Source organism: Idiotropiscis lumnitzeri, chromosome 17 (assembly GCF_059441095.1).
Source record: "Idiotropiscis lumnitzeri isolate Australia: NSW breed Sydney's pygmy pipehorse chromosome 17, RoL_Ilum_1.0, whole genome shotgun sequence".
In the NCBI taxonomy this organism is placed as follows: Eukaryota; Metazoa; Chordata; class Actinopteri; order Syngnathiformes; family Syngnathidae; genus Idiotropiscis; species Idiotropiscis lumnitzeri.
The window spans coordinates 11712983-11734817 of NC_142407.1; the positions used below are offsets into that span (position 1 = coordinate 11712983).

General features: G+C 40.7%; 2 protein-coding genes across 6 annotated transcripts in view; both read left to right on the top strand.

Moving 5' to 3' along the window:
* The window catches only part of flrt1a (fibronectin leucine rich transmembrane protein 1a), a 48586-nt gene extending 37106 nt beyond the window's left edge, over positions 1 to 11480 (top strand). For 4 of the 5 annotated variants that reach the window (XM_088279962.1, XM_088279963.1, XM_088279964.1 and 1 more), the window contains 2 exons: positions 113 to 339; positions 7272 to 11480. In XM_088279962.1, the coding sequence (XP_088136088.1) occupies positions 7359 to 9404 (2046 nt within the window). In that variant the 5' untranslated portion in view covers positions 113 to 339; positions 7272 to 7358 and the 3' untranslated portion in view covers positions 9405 to 11480. The remainder of the gene's footprint in view (positions 1 to 112; positions 340 to 7271) is intronic. The other variant, XR_015839619.1, reaches the window with a different exon arrangement.
* Positions 11481 to 18017: 6537 nt separating this feature from the next.
* zfpl1 (zinc finger protein-like 1) lies at positions 18018 to 20972 on the top strand. Its single transcript, XM_088279808.1, has 8 exons — positions 18018 to 18186; positions 18465 to 18572; positions 18659 to 18770; positions 18984 to 19177; positions 19641 to 19719; positions 19819 to 20010; positions 20096 to 20213; positions 20292 to 20972. The coding sequence occupies exons 2-8, from the start codon at positions 18471 to 18473 to the stop codon at positions 20476 to 20478; spliced, it is 984 nt and encodes a 327-aa protein (XP_088135934.1). The 5' UTR covers positions 18018 to 18186; positions 18465 to 18470; the 3' UTR covers positions 20479 to 20972.
* The last annotated feature ends 863 nt before the right edge of the window (positions 20973 to 21835 follow it).

Below are 21835 nucleotides of genomic sequence, written 5' to 3' on the forward strand. Positions count from 1 at the left end.
AGTAATGCCATTAAAGTTTCATTCCAGAAAGTGACATTTTGACACTTGATTTACATGGACGGTCAGCCGGGATCCCCCCTTGTGATTTTATCTGCCATCACTTTCTCTGCAGAGCGCCCATCCGACACCAGCGGCGGCATCTCATTGACATAAAAAACTGAAAATAAAAAGACTCCAGAGAGCTTCTGCGGCAGATAGTGGCATCACACTTCCAAACAACACCTCGTGTATCACAGTTTATGGACGACGTGTCGACAGGAGCTGGAGAAGATACGGCTGGCGCACTTGAAAGAATCGTGTGTGGGGGGCCAATGTAGAGCAAATGGCACTGAAAAAAAGGTATGGTTGGTTTTTTTTGTTTTTTTTTCTTAGAATGATATCAATTGCTTGTAATGTCACCACCTTTCAATGCAGTTCCACAACATACTGTGCAATTTTTTATATATTTTTTTTAATGTGATCGTAGTGCTTTCACAATTATTTTTTTAAGCATTCCAATCCATGGCAATTAATTACAGAATTGTTATGAATGGCTGACTAAAATGAGCTTTTTATATTGACAACTTTTGTTCATGGGAAGATTTCTGTGAGGAGAACAGCACGAGTGTCAAGGGCGTTTAATAGAAATCTAATTAGAGATTTCAACAAGAAAATTTGCCTCATTCAAATAGAAAAAAAAATTAATTAATTTACATTTCCTGGTTATTATGAACTAAAATGGAATAGAAACCCATTGAATAAAACGGTTAACGCTTTCATATTTTCAGTCATCTTGAAATAATTTTTTTGGACAGAAAAAAAAAGGGGGGGGTGGCAGAACAGTCCTTGAGTGTTTGAGGATGACTGTGGCAAAATGACTTTGACCTCACTTTTACCTGGCTGTCCGTCCGGAATCTCGTGGCAAATAACAGCGAGACGAGAGCCTACTCTTGATGAAGAGACAAAATCAACCCAGTTAAAGTGTTTGATTTTTATCCACCCATTATTTGGATTTGGAAAAGTCGACGGTATATTTCTCTGCTGATCCTATTTGAACATAATTCATGTTTTGAGGTGTAAGTGAGGTTATGTGATTCAAAGATGTGTTTTGAGTGCTTAGCAACCGTGAGAGGCGGATTTGAGATTAGCAAAAAAAAATAAATAAATAAAAATGATGATGACAATAAGAATAAAAGTTGCGCAGATGAAAGTCGACGCAAGCGACGGACCCATGCTGTGAAGTCGCTGCCACGCGCCTGCTGATTGTTTCTGAGCCCTCAAGGCAGCTTATATGTTTATTAATCTACTGCTATCTCCACCACAGTGCATACAATCAGCTCCAACATTGTGCTAAGATTATTTTCATGTCTCCATTAACATAAACGACATGCATACAGTGGTTATTTGGGGAGAAAAAAAAATATTCGGTCGAGCGCGCAAAAAATACAGTTCCAGCAAATGTACTTGAATTCAATTTATCGATTTAATGACGACGCCATTCACTTTCCAGGTCGCATTACTGCCGTCGTTTCCACTTGGATCGCATTTGATTAAACAGACGGAGATTGTAACTGATTGTTATTTGCCAGCATTTATTGTTTCAGCTTGTCAAGAGAAGCCATTTGTTCTCCTTAAAAATTCCACTTTGGAAGATATAAAGACTGTTTAGAATGGGATCAAGCAAATGTTGGAAAGGAAAGATCTTTCTGTAGACACGATAGAAACGAGCAAATTATGCAGGGAAATGAACCCAAAACATTTTTTGACTGCTCCAAATGACATCCAAGCGCGAAGCAGATTGAACAAAAAGAGGACATGAGTGCTTTGTATATTTAGGGAAGAAACAAAGAGAGCATTGTTGGATGAATCATCACTTCCATCAGCCAAATATTCTTTCGTCTCCGAGTTTGAACAGAATTGGCTGAAGAAAGACACGCAGCAAAAAAAAAACAAAAAAAAAAACACAACACAATAGCGATACTTTTAATGTATTACATGCAAACGTATGCCAAGTTTTCCTTTAACTTGACCATCTTTGGCAAACCACACACTTAGGCTCCAACGTTTGTGATTGCGCTCTAGTCTTTTGAATAGATTCTGTCAAATGTGTCAATTTAAAAGTTTTTAGATATTGGAGGGTCATTGAGGCGCCGAAGCACGGCTACCGTATGGCATCATTTCTCTCTCGCTCTCGCGCTTTCTCTCTCTCTCTCGCTTGCTCGCTCTCTCTCTGTATGTTGCCTACACAAACTCGTAAATAGCAGCTCTAATCGAACATGACACGTTTGTCACTAACCGTCCACCCCACGACGACAACGCGTATCAATAAAACTTCCATAACCGAGTTCATTACAATAAACTCTCAAATGAAAGTTTGAGTAAAACGCGTTTGTTTTCATGAGGAAAGGTTGCTACTGTGGCGCATTGTTCTTCTTATCTTTTTTTTTTTACCCAGCAAATGTTGAATTATTATTGAACCAATTAGAGCAGGCAACCTTTCGCTCCGTGACATCCTTTCGCTGAATATTAGAAGAACAAAAATAAAATGGAAATCCAATCAAAATCCCATCTTGAAGCGTGACAACCACAACCTCGACTTGAAGGAAGAAGATACCTTTGCCGCGGTGTTTTCTCAAAATAGAGGTTTTTACTGTCTTGAGAGTAAACAATTTCCTCTAATTTATGTGAGCACAAACAGCAGCATTAAACACGAGCCAAATGAGCTCCGGATGTAGACACAGAGGGGGTGATCAAAGGGTGAAATATGATCACTGGCAGGAGTGACACATCTAAAGTTTATTTGCAGGCTTGTCTGCCAAGCTTGCAGCGTAAAACACAGATGAGGCTGTGCAAGAAGAATCCTCCTTTTCTGTAATCTCCAGACTGGTGTCCATCGAGGCATATTCTGAACAGTGGCGGGCGGTCAAGACCTTCAACGCCTTCTCTGCTGGCCTAACATAATAAAAAAAAAAAATGATCATATTCTTCACATTGATGTCATATTATATCCTAGTTTTTAATTTTTAGGTTAGAGTTTTTATCCAATCAGAATTCAGCAAGCTCGTGTTGCCAGGCAGATTTCATAATACCAGGAGCATGCACAATTCGTCCGAGGCCTTCTGATACAATCGTGCGGGCGTCTGTTCTGCGTCTCAAGGGGGCTTTTACAGTTGATAGACAGCTGCGATAGCCAATCAGATCACGCGTTGATGACAGTAAGACCTTCTCGCTGGCCTCTATTTCAATTACATGCCATAGCCATGGCAACCCTCGATATCTGACTTTCATGGTCTCTATCGGCAGACCAGCCAGGAATGCATCTTGCGTTGTTAGTGTTGATCTTGAAGTTACTCTTCCCAATTGCGCTTGCGCAATCTCCGCCAAGCAAACTAACAAAGGCTGAAAATATATGGGGACCAACGCGGAAGCATCCCAGCCTTTCGTATTGCGTTGGCATGTAGTACACTTTTAGTTAAATCCTCTCCCACGCCCAGTCAATGTCAGATTAGTTCTCCTCTTTTGTACCAATCTTTCTGCCGTCCTTTTGTGAGGGATTTACCTGTAATCTGCCCGTCTCGGGGAAGAAACACAGAGCCTCAAGAGTTTTCGGGGTGGCGGCAGTGTGAGTGGGGGGGGGGGGGGGCATTGAAGTCGACTGGTGGTGCGACTGACAGCACAGGTTACACGAAAATGGAGGAAAGCGTGTCGCGGTGCTCTTGAGCTAAATATCAAGTCACTTAAGGGCTCTCGGGGCTGTACAGTGCGCACTCATCAGCAAGCAAAAGCCACCCCCTTAAAAAAAAAAAAATTAATAAATAAATAAAAACGCAGGTACTCTTACATGGAGCATTCTTCTTTAATGCAGAGAACGGCAAAATTCGAGTCACAAATGGGAGATTTTTCAGACGCCGAATGAAAACACAACTGAAGACTTTAATCATACTCAGAAGGAGGAAAGTGGTAGTTCTCATTTGTGCCCTGTTTCTCTGGCGATTTAAAGCCACTTTCGACCCTACAAAAAGTGTACGTGATTGCAAAACAGCTACGCTATTATGGAACACACAGTTTTTTTTTGTTTTTTTTTTTAAATGTTTCCCATCTCAGATCTCTTGATTTATTTCTGTCATCACATTAACTGTCATGTTTTCTGTCTTCTTTTCCTCATGTCTAATCGGTCCATCAACAAGACGATACATAAACATTGCATGTAAGATAAGCTGCGGGCTTGCTATTATCTTTTCCATGCCGTCAGTAAAGTGGATCTCCCGACCCCTCTGGTTATCTAAAATCTCGTTCCGTCTCTCTGTGGGAGTCTTAATGGGGAATGGGATTCAAAGGTCCTCACTCAAAGCTTCTTTCTGTCACTCCCGCCATCTTTGGCTTTTTACTAATTCGTAAATTGATCCGGTCTTGGGTTCCACGATTGGGTTGGGGGTCGTGCTGTGTCCTGTATTCTCCCCGAGGCGACTGTCTGTCTGCTAAGCATATTACCCGACACGCCAGGTCGCTTTGGTCCTCATGTGCACGGAGCTGAAATGGAGACAGAAACTGTATATGCGCATTGTCCACATATGGGTCAGTGTCCACAAATTTGTCATGCATGACCAGTCAATCACTCAAGTGCTTTTGAACCACAAACATCAATAAACGATACAAGCCCGCAATCACAAAGAGCTGCTAAGTGCATTGTCAGCAACAGTCTCAAATATAAGAAGGAAGAGAGGGACATTAGAAATATATATAAATGTGTGTGTATATATATATATATATATATATATATATATATATATATATATATATATATATATATATATATATATATATATATATATATATATATATATATATATATATATATATATATATATATATATATATATATGACTTTTCATTCTTTAGCATTCATCCCTGTTGGTCTTTCCAACATTTTACCGTCACTGATTTATTTATTTATTTTTGTTAATGCTTCCATTTGTCAGGCTAGAAGTATTTTGCATTCACCTGAGGGGGAATTCGTTTTTGTTTTTTTTTTTTTTGTTTTTTTTTGTTTTTTACACAGCTAATGTTCAGATTTATTTTTTTTCTATTTTATGGAATATTATTTTTGCTGTTTTTTTTACATTTATTTACTTATTTATTTATTTGAGTTTTTCTGAATATTTTTTTTGAAATGATGGTAAAAAGGATTCCGCAAAACAAAACTACAGAAAAATAAATAACAATCATAATGTAGTGTGTTTTTTGGCATTAATATGATTCTAAAATCTTGACAGATAAAGTGTACAGGAGTCCAAAATCGGTGTTGACCTCTCACACGGATTTGCGATCTTAAATTTTGAGAACAATGTACATTTCCAAAAGAGTTGACATTCCTTTAGTCAATCAGCCTACTGTTCTGTTCACACCCTTGAGAATATTATAATCTACATGAGCGCTGACCGACTCTGTCGGATCACTCGCATTTGTCAAGGAATCAATACGACGACGTGAGTGTGTGAGATGCTGTGTGGGCCTTAAAGTTTTGACAAATGACTCTGGTTGCTGACGACTCCAAAGGGCTCAAGTTGGCGTTGTCCCAGTGTTGTGCTACACCAATTTTCAAAGCACTGAATTGAATCTGAATCACGGCATCTCGTCTGCAGAGTCTGGACTCCCGAGTGAGGATTGCGCATGCTCACATCGTTAGATTTAGGCAACAGGCTACTCTTCACGTTTCAAAAAGTGGCAGCAGCACCCCTGCTCAAGAAATTCTGACGATTTTTGAGAACCGAGCTCATCTTCTCAAGTAAGATATCAATTGCCATAGAGGTTTCATTTGTAACCATCTCATCATAGAACAATTTCAGAAGACAAGTATCCTGCTGAGCATCAGAGGAAACTTTTTGTTTGCCGTTTCAACAATTGTTTATATTTGCCGAACACTTACAGAATTATATTAAACATTGTAAACATCCACACCTGTGAAGGGCAATTTTCCATCGCTTAAATCTTCAATGACCTAGATCTATATTGATTTATTTCATTTTACTCTCGACTCTGGAGAAAATGTCATTTAGTTTAAATTCCACCTCCGCAGATTATGCACATTCGCTTCCAGATTACATTATACAGCCAAAATATTTAATTATGCATACTTTTTAAATGTGATACTTCATTATGTAGACTTTTTTTTTTTCAATCAGGAATAGCCCTCGGCTCACCTAAATGATGAAATTAAACTCTTGTGCATTGTCTTCCTCCTTAGATAATGAAAAGTGCCTTGAGCTCTGTCGGCCTAATGGAACCATCTGCTAGAAACTCCTGGAGACTCTCAAGATCTCTTAAATAATTTAGAGTATTCTTAAGTCTTCATATCTATCAACATGGGGAGCGTAATTCTAAATGTAGAACTGAATTTGTCAATTTGAGTTTTAAGACTTTGTTGCTCACTATGCTTTGCACATTCAGTGGAATATGAAATACAAGGGGAAGTGCAATTCTGTCAAGATCACTTAAGTCAAAAACGCCATTTGCAGTACGTTTTAATTTGATGGTCTGGCTTTGTTCCGGGACTTGTCTTGCCTTGAGTGTACACAGAGAGCCTTGGTCAGGGAAAGTTGCATGAACAAAAACAACATCACTGACATGACAATGATTCGGTCTGATACAACATGGAAGAGTTCACGCGGGGTTGGGGGAGCAATGGTGGAGCATGTAGAGGAAGGCAAAACTAAAGGAGAGTTAAAAATGACATGACGATGAAAGGGAATCGGCTTATCCAATTCAATGTACCATATTTTCCGGACGATAAGCCAGCTACTTTTTTCCTAGATTTTGAACCATGCGGCTAATACAACGGTGTGGCTTTTTTGTGGATTTTTCTTTCACCAGTAGGGGGTGCTCTATAGTTCAGAAAATATTCTATATAAATCTTAATTTTTTTTTTCCTCTTGGATCTGGGATATATATATATATATATATATATATATATATATATATATATATATATATATAGTTATTTATTTATATATATTTTTATTTATGTTTGGGGGATTTCTTTTTTTTTTTTTTTTTTTTTTTATGACCGCAGAGGGCAACTTGTGAAAAATGATTGACTGTTGTTGATTTTGCTCTTAACTCATTGGCACACTGATGATTGAAATCCTTACCAGACAATTTGGGAGAGAATAAACAATGGTGTTGTTTCTCACAATCTTTGCAATTCAAGGCATGGTCTTGTGTTTACTCCCGGTAACCACTAATAAGTACTCCGCCCCCATCTTTGCTTACTGTTGTTTCTCTTTGTCTTGTAGGGTCGACGTCACTGGATTCCAGCTCACTGCAACAATCTGAGGCTTGAAAAAAGACCACAAAAAAATAAAATCCCTTTACTCACCATTATGGCAACTTTTGGTATTGCTAAATTGGAGGCTCGACTGCGATTGCTTTTACTTTGTTTGACTATGTGCGTGTGTGTGCTTGAGCTCGCCGCAGCAACATTACAAGGATACATTGGAGAAAAAGACGCTCCATGCCCATCTGAGTGTAGATGCGATGAAGACTTTATCTACTGTAATGATCGTGGCCTGAGCTCCATCCCCTCACTGCCTGCTTCTGCATCTGTCCTTTACCTTCAAAACAACCAGATAAATAACCCGGGCCTTCCCACTTCCTTGGAACGCCAGCTGACTGTGCGTGTCGTCTACCTCTATGATAATGAACTCGATGAATTCCCCGTGCACTTGCCACCATCTGTCCGTGAGCTGCATTTGCAAGACAATAACATCCGCACCATTCCTCGTAGCGCTCTGGCTCGGATGCCCCTTCTGGAGAAGCTCCACTTGGACGACAACTCGATTTCCACAGTCAGCATCGAGGACCAGGCTTTTGCAGACAACCCACGATTGCGCCTACTTTTCCTTTCCCGGAATCACCTATCCAGCATCCCCTCAGGTTTGCCTGCATCTCTGGAAGAACTGCGTCTGGACGACAACCGGATCTCAACTATCCCTACGCATGCCTTCCGTGGTCTCACCTCACTTCGATGTCTTGTTCTGGATGGGAATCTTTTGGCCAATCAGCGCATCGCCGATGACACATTCTCACGTCTCTCCAACTTGACAGAGTTGTCCTTAGTCCGTAACTCCCTCCAGACCCCACCTGTAAACCTTCCGAGTGCCCATCTCCAGCGGCTGTCGCTGCAGGAGAATGCCCTGATTCACATGCCTCGAGGTTCTTTGGATGGCATGCACAGGCTACAAAGACTGGACCTCTCTGGAAACAATCTAACGACCCTGCCGCGAGGACTGTTCAAAGACCTGGACAACTTGGGTCAGCTGCTGGTGCGAGGTAATCCTTGGCATTGCGGCTGTAACTTGCGTTGGCTGTACGATTGGTTACATGCCCGCGGTAACTCGATCACAGTGAGAGGTCTCACTTGCCAAGGACCTGAAAGAGTCCGAGAAATGGCCTTGAAAGACCTTACTATTGAGATGGAGGAATGTGAAGTGGTGAGGACAGCTGGGACGAAAGACAGAGCAGGTCTCGGTGGCGGAGATAGTTCTACCACCAACACCCCTCCCCAAGGGTCCCTCTTCACCCTTCGGTCAAAGCGACCTGGTCTGGGATTTCCTGACTCTGGCTTGGACTACACTCTCAGCAGCAGCGGCGTAGGGAAGAGTTTGGCTCTCAATGTTAAGCCTCTCTCGCATAATAGCATCCGCGTTACCTGGAGCGTCGCACAGCCAAGCTCGTCCTTCAGGCTCAGTTGGCTCCGACTCGGTATTGGTAATGCCATGGGCTCCATCACCGAGACGTTGGTCCGGGGTGACCGTCGGGAATACCTGCTTACCTCCTTGCAGCCACGCTCAAGCTACATCATCTGCATGGTGCCCATGCCCGCCAGCTCCGACAATAAAGTGGGTATTTCAGGAGAAGCTGACACGGATGAAGCTCAGGTGTGCGCAAAAGCGGAAACCTCTGATCCGAGTCCACTGGAGGACAACGAAGATGATAATTCGCAGCCTCTGACGGTGCTGCCGCTGACGGGGATTATTGGTGGCGCGACTGCGATTGTATCATTGACTCTGATTTTCGCCATCTTTTGCTGGTACGGTCACAGGAGCGGTCACTTGTGTTCCCGCGACCATTACACTCGCAACAGCTCCCGCAAAAGCAAGAATTATGATGACTACATTGAGTCAGGAACCAAGAAAGACAATACCATCTTAGAGATCCGTGGGCCGGGGTTACAGATGACCCCAATGGCCGCTTGCCAGCCAATGACGCCCAAACCCCTACAAGAGGATTACATCATTCATACCATATTCCCATCGAACGGCACCGGCCTGTACAAAGGTGCCAATCATATGTCCAATGCGAGGCAAAGCACCAACAGGGGTTATCGAGAAGGAGGAATCCCGGATATAGACTACTGCTACACATGATGTACTGTACCCGATCCTGAGCACAGAATCATTGTTAAACTGTATCAGATGCACAATATTCCTCCACATGGACACTTCAGAAGCACCCTTCTGTGCCTTTGACTTCTGGTCTCCCATTCCATATTACCTTGTGGTTTTCTGCACGAACAATGCAGTCTATCTGGACCTGAAACTGCGTGGGGACAATTCACCGCAGAGAGCCGACAAAATATCCTTTTGTGTGACACTGTGGAGCATTTCTTTAGATCTTTGCAATGGCCCGCCACGTGTACGTTTGACTGCGTATGTGACATGTAAGTCAAAGAATGTAAAACACTGTGGAAAGATCGCACGATAGCGGAGACATGACGTATTCGTTTCAGGAGCCGCTATCCTTGATGGAAGTTACGTCGAACAGACATTTCTGATTCTCATCCCCCCCTTCTCGCTCATCGGTTACGGTATGAAATTTAATCAAATCGTTATTTTAAATGCCTCAATTCTGTCTTTGTGCCCTACCAGTTGTCCAGGGAAAGGGCTTTGTAAAGCTGTGACTTGTTTGAATTCAAAAATGAAATAACCACTTGTCTTAAAGTAAAGCTTGTCATGAGCTTTTTTTCTGTTTGGGGGCAGGTTGGAGATCGCTCTAATTGGTCAAACTGCAGATCATTCGTCTTGCGCTGACGTCACCAGATGCAACATTAGTGTGTAGATAATTCCATTTGGTATTGATTGGATTATGTGTTTTTTAAACTATTGATTTTTAGATATCATGTCATGCTGCACAGCTTTTTATTTATTTATTTTGGTTCATGTTTTCATTGTGGGGGTGTTTTTTGTGTGTGTACACTGAAACAGTTTTTTTTTCTTAAGTGTTCACTCGTCACTATTTATGAAAACCGCTTTTGAGAAAGTGAATTGTTTTTAATCAAAATAGAAAAACAAGTCTTCAGGTTTCTACCATATATTGTGTGTATTTTTAGACAAGACACCACGCAAATTACACCTCAAGGCAGCAACCTCAATTGGGCATTTGGGGAATTGTGCTGATTACGTTTCGCCGCTAGACATTCATAATCTGAAAGTAAAAAAATAAAGTCACTCGCTGTAATCCTTGGGAAAACGAATAACGAGGCAGCACCGTGGACTTACGGAGTGGGCTATCCAAGCCACGAGCACGAGAGAAAGTGGATAGCGCGACCGGTGATGAGGAAGGTTTATGGCTGTTTGTTTTTTGGATATTAAAACACTCATTTTGACATTTTTATCACCGAGTGGCACTGAAAATGTATTAGCACTTAGGAAGGAAGGGGAATTAATGTAATGAGAGATACGACGGCACGTAAAGTTACCTCTCCAGGCACTGACGAAGAGACACAATTGATAGCTTTGTCAAGATGAAGTTCACCCGTGCATCAATATGTTTGTCATTCACAAATAGTTGTGGATTGCGCCTTGGGCTTAATGTTGTTTACTACCATGTGACTTCCAAATGGGAAACCAATTGTGCTTCCTTGACTGTTTTGTCTGCCTCGGTTTTACGGTGGTCGCTGACATGTCAGAGCAATTTATAGTTCGACTTGCACCCAAACGCGAGAAATTGCCGCAACTCGCTGGCCTGGAGAATTCTATTTAAGAGAATGTTGATATTCTGTAATTGCTATTTTGCAGTCATAATACACCCGAGATGTGCATATTCATCATTTTATTGTTTAGCGGAGCTGCCGTTGGTTCAATCTGAAATTGTTGGTGGGTTAAGGAAGAAAAAACATCACACCTGCTGTGGGAGTTTTCGGGTAAATTCCTCCTGACTGCGATTGAAAAAGAAGTACGGAAAATTCAGTGGGATTGAATTCATAAAATATAAATAAATATTTTTAAAAATTTAAATAAAAAACTGATTACCCCAGTAGTCCAAAGAAATGCCCACATCCGTTTCCATCATCTGTATAAATATTCTCATGGCCACAAGTACACCATTTTTTTTTTCTCAGAATTTATAGAAGGTGAAGGGTGCCATAAATGTTGATGTGAAATCAAAATGGATTTGTGTGAAATCAGATGGAATCAATAAAGGTTTTATAAATCTTGTTGTTATTCAACGCCGTCATTGCACCTCATGACTGAGATCAACTTGATGTCTGGAAATGAAAACAACTGTGCGGGGGATGCCATTTGGCAAAATCACGACCACACTGGAATGAAACGGCAAACAAACGAGTGTGATTTAAATAGAGCTGAGTGGATATTTTGGAGGACCAATTGGACTTTTCGCCATCATTCCGTCATGCGAAGTTGGATGGGAAATAATTTTGCGTAGTCAGCAAATCAAAGCGAATTTCTTATACAAAAATCAAATTGAAACAAATACAAATCTCAATGACGTTTGGATGTGTCAAACATAAAGACAAAAAGAATACATTTGCAATGGTCTTTCATTGCACCACACATTTTCGGTGGGAAGTCAGACGGGTCTGGACTGCTGGCAGGCCAATCCAGGACTCGTGCACAACGGAATGAGAAATCCACTGCAAGTGGATTCGTGTCATAAATCTCTAAAAATGCATTTGGCTACGTCAGACAAATCTCAGCTCACACCACTTAACAAAAAACCTTTAATAAAACCACAAACCAAAGAAATTAAGAAGAAAATGCCACCAAATTGTTTCGGCTTAATTGCGTCATTTCATAATTTTCCTTCTTGAACTTTCTTTTAATTAGACTGCCTTACAACCTTCGCCGACATTTCTTCCCTAGCCACGGGCTCGTTGTAGGTGTGAGCTAGAATCAAATGCGGCGGAGTTTCGCAAACTTGTTTGTAATGGCAGAAACATTCCCCAGGCAGAGCACCTCAAGTTAATTAGATTTGCAGCCCTTCAACATGCTCGTGTGCGTCCCGACCAAACACAAATTCATTAAAGAGCATTGAAAAATGATTGTTGACCAATAATCCGTAGATTTAAGGAAGTACACGACATGAAGTAAAGCTTTTGGATGCCACACTCAATCAATTTGCAACCAGGGGTTGGACTACCAACTTTTCATTTGTTCTTTTGACATTTAGCACAATTTTAAACGCGCAATTTAGGTGCGAACGTTTAGTTTTCTTCTTCTCTGACTGTACGCGATTGTTTTGCACTTTTGAATTTGTCAAGCATTTATAGAGAGTGTGAGGCAAGCGTTCCCACAGATGCATCCCCAGCTTATTAGGGAGTCTTCCCATAAGAGTGGAAAACTGTTCATACCCCCAAAGCTGGGACTTTTTTTTTTTATTTATTTGAACTCGGATTTAGTTAAGCCCAAAATGATTCCACTGGCCAAATTTTGAGTTAGTCAGTTTGTATTTGTTGAATTGGTATTTTCTGGCCGGAAATGAAAATGCAAAACATTTAAAGAAACTGTAAAAAAAAAAAAATGGATGGTGCGCTTGTACTACGACACCGTTGCTTCTGTCTCAAACAACTTTTATACTCCCAGAGATGGAAGAATATCCCAACCACGGTCAATCACGTGACAGCTTAAGTGGCTGTGACCTGAAGGTTGGGTAGTAACCTATTTCTGGCCACATTACTGGCGATTTAAGACTGTCCCTTATAAATCTTATTGTACTGTGAGAAGGAAGAAAGAAAAAAAAAACGGGGAAAGTAAAAATGAAAAATTTGTCAGTTGAAATGAGGCCAACGGAGGATATTGCACAGTCAGGAATAATAGAGAGCTGACTGGCCGGCTGTACAGACAAAGAACAGTTATGGGTTGATAACGATGTTTTTAAGCGTTCGGGACAATTCATTTGTGGATTCACAAGAAATAGCTGCCTGTAAACCTAAAACATTTATTTTCCACTCCCCATTCGCTCATTACTAGAACCAGATTTTTTTATATAGTAAAGACTCATTGTGTTATTGTTTTAATATGCTATTATAATTTTATTATCTTCAAAAAAAAAGTTACACAAAATCTGCTGCAGCACAAATCACTTGAGGATAATCGTAACATAAATTCAGTTCAAGTTCTTCAGTCGCAGATACTGAAACTGTGCTCTAAACTGGTACAAGGAGAGCGAATGGCTATTTTACAATTACATCATGGGATTAAAAAAAAATGTCTTGGAAGTAGAAGCTTTCCACAGCAGTCGTTTGATAATACTACAGTAATTCAGTTACCGGAAAAGTGCAAATGCCGATTTTGTCAAAATGAATGGAGGAACGTTTTTTTGTACAGCAAGTTTTGTAGAATGTCGTAGAATTTCCAGGCATTTTAAATGCATTTGAAAATGGCGAAAATATTGGAAAGCAAATACATGAAAACTGTGATTGTAGAACGGGTCTCCACTGGAATTAATTTTGTGTGTATTTGCAAATGACTCTCATGCCACTGAGTGATTTCACTATTTGTTGCTCGCAACACAACACGGAGGCAACAAGAGATATTCTCACTGCGGTGTGAATTATTTTGAGCGGTGGAATGAAAAATGCTCATTTTTGGCACGATGTACTTTACGTGCGCTTGAGCCCAAACATTAAAACTGTTTTCATTTTTTTTTTTAACACTGTCTTCCTTCTTATTGGTTTTTGAATAATTATTTTAGCCACGCCTCTTTTTTCTCATTCCTTTATCTACAGAAGTGATCGGTATTTCACGCCAGGTTATATCTTGGGTTAAAATTTGGATATTCATTCACCAAATGATCCTCAATGTAACAAATTATTGTAAATTTTGTAATTGCCAGGATGCATTCGTTTCTCTCCATAGAAGGTTTTATTTTTCCGGTAACAGAATTGTTTTATGGCAAACATTTTGCCATTTTATAGCAATGTATTGCATCGTTTATGTTGTTTGCAGGTTGCTATGTCCTTGTATCTTCTCGGCATGGGCCCAGCTGTTACCATGAATGTGACTCCCATTATCTCACTACCCCCCCCCAATTCCCTGCACAGGTATAAATATTTTCTCCAACATCTGCCTCATTGTATGCATTATGTGCTGCACACACAAGCATTTGTAAACGGCACCACTTATGGGGGAGACGCGGCTGACAAAATGTGTGTGCGGTTTAGTGGGAAGAATGAACGATGGTCTCATTAACAATGTGCTGAACTCTGCTTTTTTTTTTTTTAACGTTAAAAAATGGGCTCTCTTCCTATTGGATATTGAAAAGAGTTCGGTAATTCATTAAGTGGAGGTGTACTCCTCAGAGAGGGTAACAAGAATCCGAAGACAGCAAACCTTGCGTTTATACGATACGGTATGTAAAAGAATACGAAAAGAAGTCATCTGATTTTTTTGTTTTTTTTAAAGATGATTTAATTGTCTGCTTGTAGTTAAAAAAAAAATGAACCTTGCAATTTGTCATGTAAACAAATTCCCAAAACAACCCCGCTTTTAATTCATTACCCGTCTCATGTACACCAGCCCCCTTTTAATGGTGCCCATCAAGTGAGTGGAGAATGACAAAGCCGGTACACAAAAAGAATAAAATGGCAATCATAAAAAGATGTGACAGGAAGGCGTTCATCGGTCTCTGCAGCACACTGCCGCATTTGATCGTCAGCTGCAGCTCAGTCAGGCGCTTCACAACAAGCTATTCAATGCAAGTGTATTAGTCTGAGTCTGGATGAGCCACAGATGGCAAAAGTAGGCCACGAGTCGAGTCACTTATTCCGGGGGTGCACACATGTAAGTAACAATGTTGAAATGAAGGTGATGATCACCATTTTCCTTGCATGCATCAAGCGAGCGAGACGCAAGTCAAATCTTGACAAACGCAGAGGTGGCAATTGGACCTCGATGCCCGTTCTTTTCCCCTCAAAGCCTGAATTGCAAAAATAACTATTTCAGCTTCATCTGTCCTTGAAGTGTTTCCCGCCGTGTTGTAGTTTATGTTCCATTATTTTAGCAATCAATTACGGGCGGCATGGCTACCATCCTGCCCAAGGTTCCCAATATTTCTTGGACATCGTCATAGAAGCGTTGTGGCATTCTCAAGGAGGAACTCAACGCGGAGGGAGTGTTGATTTAATGTGTAGATTTGCTGTCTCATAAATTGGGGCCCCCTTGAGACTTTAACAGGGATTACATTCAATCCCAAGAAGCAATAACAGCCGAGAGCAGGGATGGAGAGTGTGTCTTCTCTTCCATGTATGAAGGTTGGCAAATTCTCTCTCCGGCATTATTTCTAAAAAATCATTTTTGGGGGAAAAAAAAAAAAACGTCAGGAAGTGTAGTTTCTTATGTTACTGAGTAGCCGCGATGTTTAATCTGCCACTTTAGTCATTGAGCGCAATGACTAGGCCGGCCGGTCTAAGTGCATCCGACCTCTCTCGTCTTTTATGAGATTACGGGCTACAAAATTAAATAGAAGCATGTGCAAAGGTTGGGAGGCCAGGAAGGCAGAGCTGAGGTAATGTCACAGTTTCTGATCGTTATTGGGAGGGACACAAACAACCGTGCCGGGTGCACACACACACACTCACGCACACAATTGCCTGTATTGATTAGTTGTTAAAAAAAACCGAAAAACAGTTGAGGTCAGCAGGCTCATTTCTGAATTTCTTTCTCTCTGTCTCTCACACTCCATTTGTCTCTGTCTGATTCAATACTCCGGTTGCCCCATCAGGAGGTTTCACTTCATCCACATGTGTGCAGCTCCCCTCCCCGGGCCTGCTCCAACACTTTGCGGTTTCTTCCAACCTTTCTCTTTGCCCTTCAATGACACACAGCAATCAATCAGTCAATCCGGTTTCATTCCAAGCCAAGTCTGATGGATCTGCTTTTTGGCCTGATAAAGTTCGAGGATTCACTCTGAATTATGTCGCAAATCACATGACGCGCTTCTAACCACAGGTTTGTTTTGGGTCCTTTTTTTTTTTCTTTTTTTTTTTAAACTCGTTCACTACCAGCCGAGTAAAAAAGGCCAGCCAGCTGCATGTTTTTGGATGTTTCCCTCCTCCAGCACACCTAATTCAAATGGTTCAGATCGTTAACGCAACCTTCTGCATAGCTTGGTTTTAAAACAATCATTTTTATTTGTCAATGTGTCATAGCGCTTTAACAGATTTGATTTTTCATTTTTATTACTGTCAAGACTACTCCAGATTTAAAGCCCGCATGAAGCCGGCTTGAATCTGAGCCTCGCAGATAGAGCTGATACCTGATCGATAAGAGCCAGACAAATCAGTCATCCCCCCCCTCCCCTCTCCAAACCCCTCCGGCCCAACCCGGCAACCTCTCTGATCACTGCTTCGCTCCAAACTGCCACAGCTGCAGGGCTCATTTGTCCTCCAGTCCTGGTGTCATTTGTCTTCCATCTGATAGTTCAAATGCTTTGCAGATGCCCTTTGCGTGTGTCTTTACAGCTGTCACTGATTTACCGTACGTGTCCTTGACAACACTTGTAATTCATGCTCATCTGCCCTCAGATTTGAGAAAAAAAAAATCAATCTTTTCTCTCATCTAATTACGTCAGATGGTTTTCTAGTGCAGGTGAAATCCTTCCCAAAACATGCTACTCTAAAAAAATGGAATTAATTATTTAATTTGAATAAATGTGAAAGCATGTGACTTCACGTGGCAAGGCATTTCATGGTGTAATTTGCGGGATTGACGAGGGGCTGGGTTGAGGATTAATAATAGCTGTCATTGTCGAAAATATGATTGTCCCTACCTTTTTAAAGCAGCAGCTTTTAATTCTTACAGCACCCTCGGCGTCAATCAGGGATGGCCAGTGTTTTTATGACCATCATTTCCTAGACTTACAATCCTTCTCGATCTCATTCCCGTTATGTGCATTTACATTTAGGACATTTGGCAGACGCAGGTCTGTGGAATGACTAGAAAAGTTGCTCATTAAAACAATTGCAGGGGTTTAAATGAACGTACGCGTTTAGCAAAGAACACTACATTTCGGTGGTGAGATAACCATAAAATGAAATGTTATGTCACAGAAAGAATTGTGCTTCAAGTCAAGTGTATTAATTAACTTGAAACAATCACCATCTTAAAAAAAAGTATAAACATTTTTTGGGTTAGTTTTTTCTAAAGGAACTGTCTGTGTGTTCTAAGGATAAAACCTGGATGCATATTCTTTGTCCAGGCCATTCTCATGTAAACCAGTGAACCAGTTTGTACGCCATCTGCTGACAGAACCCCGAAATGCAATTGGACCACAGTAGTCACGACAGTACTGTTTAGCGTGAAAGAGATAAGATCAGACACATTAATAATTTTCCCAAAAAAAAAGTAAAAAATTCTTCATTAAATGCAGAAAACGTCTTGCGGTGTCTTGCCACTTTCTACACTCATTTCGAACTAGACGATTCCGATTCAGCTGTTAATGGGCAAGGCAGGATTTTATTAATTTTTTTCAACTCATTCAGGACATATTTTCCAAATTCCACCCCACATTCCCATGATTCCAAGTTTTATGCATTAAAATAATTCTAGTTTCTCAGTGTACATTTAAATAATTCACTTACATCCTTTTAGTCCAATTTTAGCATTCAGACGCATTTTCTTCCAGAAATTGTATTGTATTTTCAAAAAGTCGTCGGTATTTGACGCAATGTATACTCCACGACAATAGGTGGCGCCCGTTCTTATGAGATTAAAGACGAGACGTGGCTGCAAAGCGGAAGAGACGTGGCACATAAACACAAGTAGGAAGGCAACAGTCGTGTCCTACTCTACTCATGACAGATCCCTCCCGCATCATTCCTTCTATTACATTTATACTAATAACAGGGTGAATGTCATCCTTTCAATATTCCCTGAAGCTATCGGGACTTGATTAAAGTCTGTGTAACAGGTAAGTTTGGCGTTAGCGGTTAACGTTTGGCTTAGCTAGCATGCTTGCGTGCTCAACATTCACTGTTTGATGAGCCAATGCCTTCATGTCACGTTTTGCCACTTTGGATACATGTACAACCCAAGCAAGTAAACACTGGCTATGCTGACAGTACCATAACATTACACAATATTCGCGTATTAAGTAATACACGATACGTGAAAGGAAAAACGAAGGTTTGTTACATTGTCTTCTGCGTGGTGGTGAGCTGCAACATGACATTTCTGTTTACACCACAGGAGGCGATGGGTCTCTGCAAGTGTCCAAAGAGAAAGGTGACCAATTTATTCTGTTTTGAGCATCGTGTAAATGTGTGCGAGCATTGCCTCGTCTCCAACCACAACAAGGTTAGTGGGAGAAGAAAGGATCCGTGGAGATTTTTATATTCTTAATCATAATGAAATCATGAGTTTTTCCATGTTGCTCCTTTCAGTGCATTGTACAGTCGTATCTGCAATGGCTTCAGGACAGTGATTATAACCCAAACTGTCTTCTGTGCAATAATCCCCTGATTGCTGAAGACACCATCAGACTCATCTGCTATGGTGACATTTCTTTCTTCTTGAATCTACAGCAGTATCAGACCTATTGGGATGTGTGAACGAAAAGCAAACCATGTGGGAACAAAATCTGCTGCTACTCTTTCATATGTAGCTGTTTACATTGTGTTGCACTGACCTAATTCATTCATGTTGGGATGGTCCTAATTGTTTGAATTGAAATAGATCACCCTTTTGATTTTTTTTTTCTTCCCCCAGATGTTTTTCACTGGACCTGTCTTAACAACTTGGCATCCCGCCTGCCCCACCATACGGCGCCAGCGGGATACCAGTGTCCCAGCTGCCAGGGTCCAGTGTTTCCCCCCTCCAACCTGGCCAGCCCGATTGCCGATGTGCTTAAAGAGCAGCTGTCATCTGTTAACTGGGCTAGAGCTGGTTTAGGGTTGCCACTGGTAAGGAGTAGGACCTATATAGTAAATCAAATGAGAATGAAATTATGATTTTTCATTTGTATTGGGACAAAATGTACACTCATATGACACACTTTGTAATCTGATCCTGTCCAACAATGAGAAAACTCAATTTAACATTGAGAGTATTAAATTAGCAATGTGTTTAGTACTGCCGCTGTGCTTTGCAGTGATACAAATGTACTGTTTTATGTTTAGACAGCAATTCAATCAAATCTTAGAAGCAATAACAGATGTGTTTAGCTTGGGTTTGACTCTTGTCTCGTGTCATCATGTGTAGAAGACGCATGTTCTCCCTGTTCATGCGTAGCTTCCCTCTGATTGTTCCGGCGCCAAAAACATGCATGTCAGGTTCATTGAAGACTAAATCAAGATTGTCAAACTAATTTGCATCATTGGACACAATGAAGTCCTTCAGTATGCCTATTTTCATGATCAAATCCAGATTGACGAGGTAGTCGATAGCCTTCAGGAGGGCACGGCTCATGATGTTACAGACTATACGGACTGGTCGTCGTTTGATGGTGAGTCTATATGTTGAGTCTTTGGTATTTGTAGTTTTGAATTGTGGTTGAAATACAGTCAACGCATTGATTTCTGTCTTTCCTCCTTTGGTCTTACAGCACAAGATCAAAGCCACATTTACCATAGTCACTCCTACAATGCCAGCCTCAGCCAAGCGGCAAATACTGTTTCATCCCCAGCAGGGGGCAGCTTTGGGCCCCCTCACAAGAATGGGGATTCAACTAGTCAAGATCACTCGGTAGTCAATTTTCCAGAGGCCACTACATGTGATACCATTACTATTCACGCAGGTAACGAGAGGAAAAAATTGCATTTAAAAAAAAAGTTTAATCCTGTGGTACTTATGATGGACAATTGATACCAAATATTGCTCAGGGTCATCGCCAAGAAAGATCTATGACACAAGGGACAACAGCTCTATCACACAGATGGATTTTGATGATGACAAGTACAGACGACGACCAACATTGGGCTGGTTTGCGCAAATTCTTAAGTAAGTAAAATGCGATTCTTTGTCATGTAATTTATTAGAATTGATGTGTAATTAACTCTAAGTTGATTATTCTTTCAGGAACTGTACAGGCTCAAAGCGGACGTCGCTGTCCTGGAAACAGCGGGTCTTCATGTTCCTTTTGGTTGGCGTGCTGGGATTCTTTACTTTGATTATCATAATGGCTAAACTTGGACGTGCCTCAGCTGGTTCAGACCCAAACTTAGATCCTCTTCTAAACCCACACATCCGTGTGGGCAAAAACTGAAATCAGCCATTGATTACTTATTTTTACCCACCTCGGTGTTGCACAGCATTTATACTGTATTGTGTATAAAAAGGCATATTGGCACTGTAGTACCAGATTTGGCCAGCAGAGAGCGACATTTACCAAGCAGGAACTGAGAAGGGGAGGCAAAGCTGTCCTTAATGAAAAGTTCTTCCCAGTAAGGGCCAACAAAGATGTATCCAGGTGAATAGCTCTAATGGGAGCAATATTTATATTTACCTGTAGAGTGATTCATATTGTTGATTCTTAAACTATGATGTGTATATAATTGTGAATGTAAAAAATGAAATGCTTCCACATTAATTGCAGAAGTGCGGCGCATCGAAACTGGAGTCAAACACAACTAATTATTAACAGATTTGCGTGTCTGTTTTTCTTTTGAAAGTGGGTGCTTTTAGATACTTTATTTATGTTAATCTTTCTGCTGGTTTGGGTTGTTTTTTGATTATCCATTAAATGGGAATACTACAGAATTCCATCATTGTGGTGCTTATTTATTTCTTAAAAAAAAGGAAATTTAATCCAAAAGCTCTTCACATTTATTACGGTTAACAACCCCTTTTTTTAAATTCTTTTTTAAGTCATTAAATTATTAAAAAAAAAATCAAATTTTGTTAAAAGAAAACTGCTATTTACATTGTTAATTCCGCACACTATTTTTCACGTAGAAAAGGAGGCCAAACTGGCATAGAGGAACCTAATGAATTAACTCGCTGTGGTGAACAATGTAGTGACACTGAAATAATTATCACAGCTTGAGTCCGTTAGATCCAGAGTTTAATTATGCCCTTTGGGGCATACGTGTCACCGGCGGTTTTAAATCCTCATTCCCTGCTTTTGTGAGTTCATGATACATAATAGAGATGATATGAAACCCTGTGCAAAATACGAAGATGCTGCATTGTGTGCTATGCAATTGATAAAACCAAGCATTGACTCGTGCTGTTCTGTGGAAGCTCTCGAAAGAACCCCAGGCAAGGCTAGTTAGGAATGTTCACACGTACATCATGTCTGCGTTGCATGCGTTCTTTTACCTCTTCCAATTTTCCATTACGTTAGCCAAACAAGTTACTGGATGTTATCACATTGATATCTAGTGGATCTGAGCCATACTCCATTGATGCAGGGAAAGGTGCCGGTGGCGATGGTGTATTATTAATATCCTCTCTGCAGAGTTACAAAAGACGCATTTCTGTTGTGTCCACCACAAAGCTTGTGTTGAATACCAGTTTTTCCTCAGCAGTCCGTCTTTTAATGAATGTAACATTTTATGGTTGGATTGTCATTCTATTGGAGTTCAATGCATTTCTCGCTAAGTTTGAGTGTTCGCTTGCCC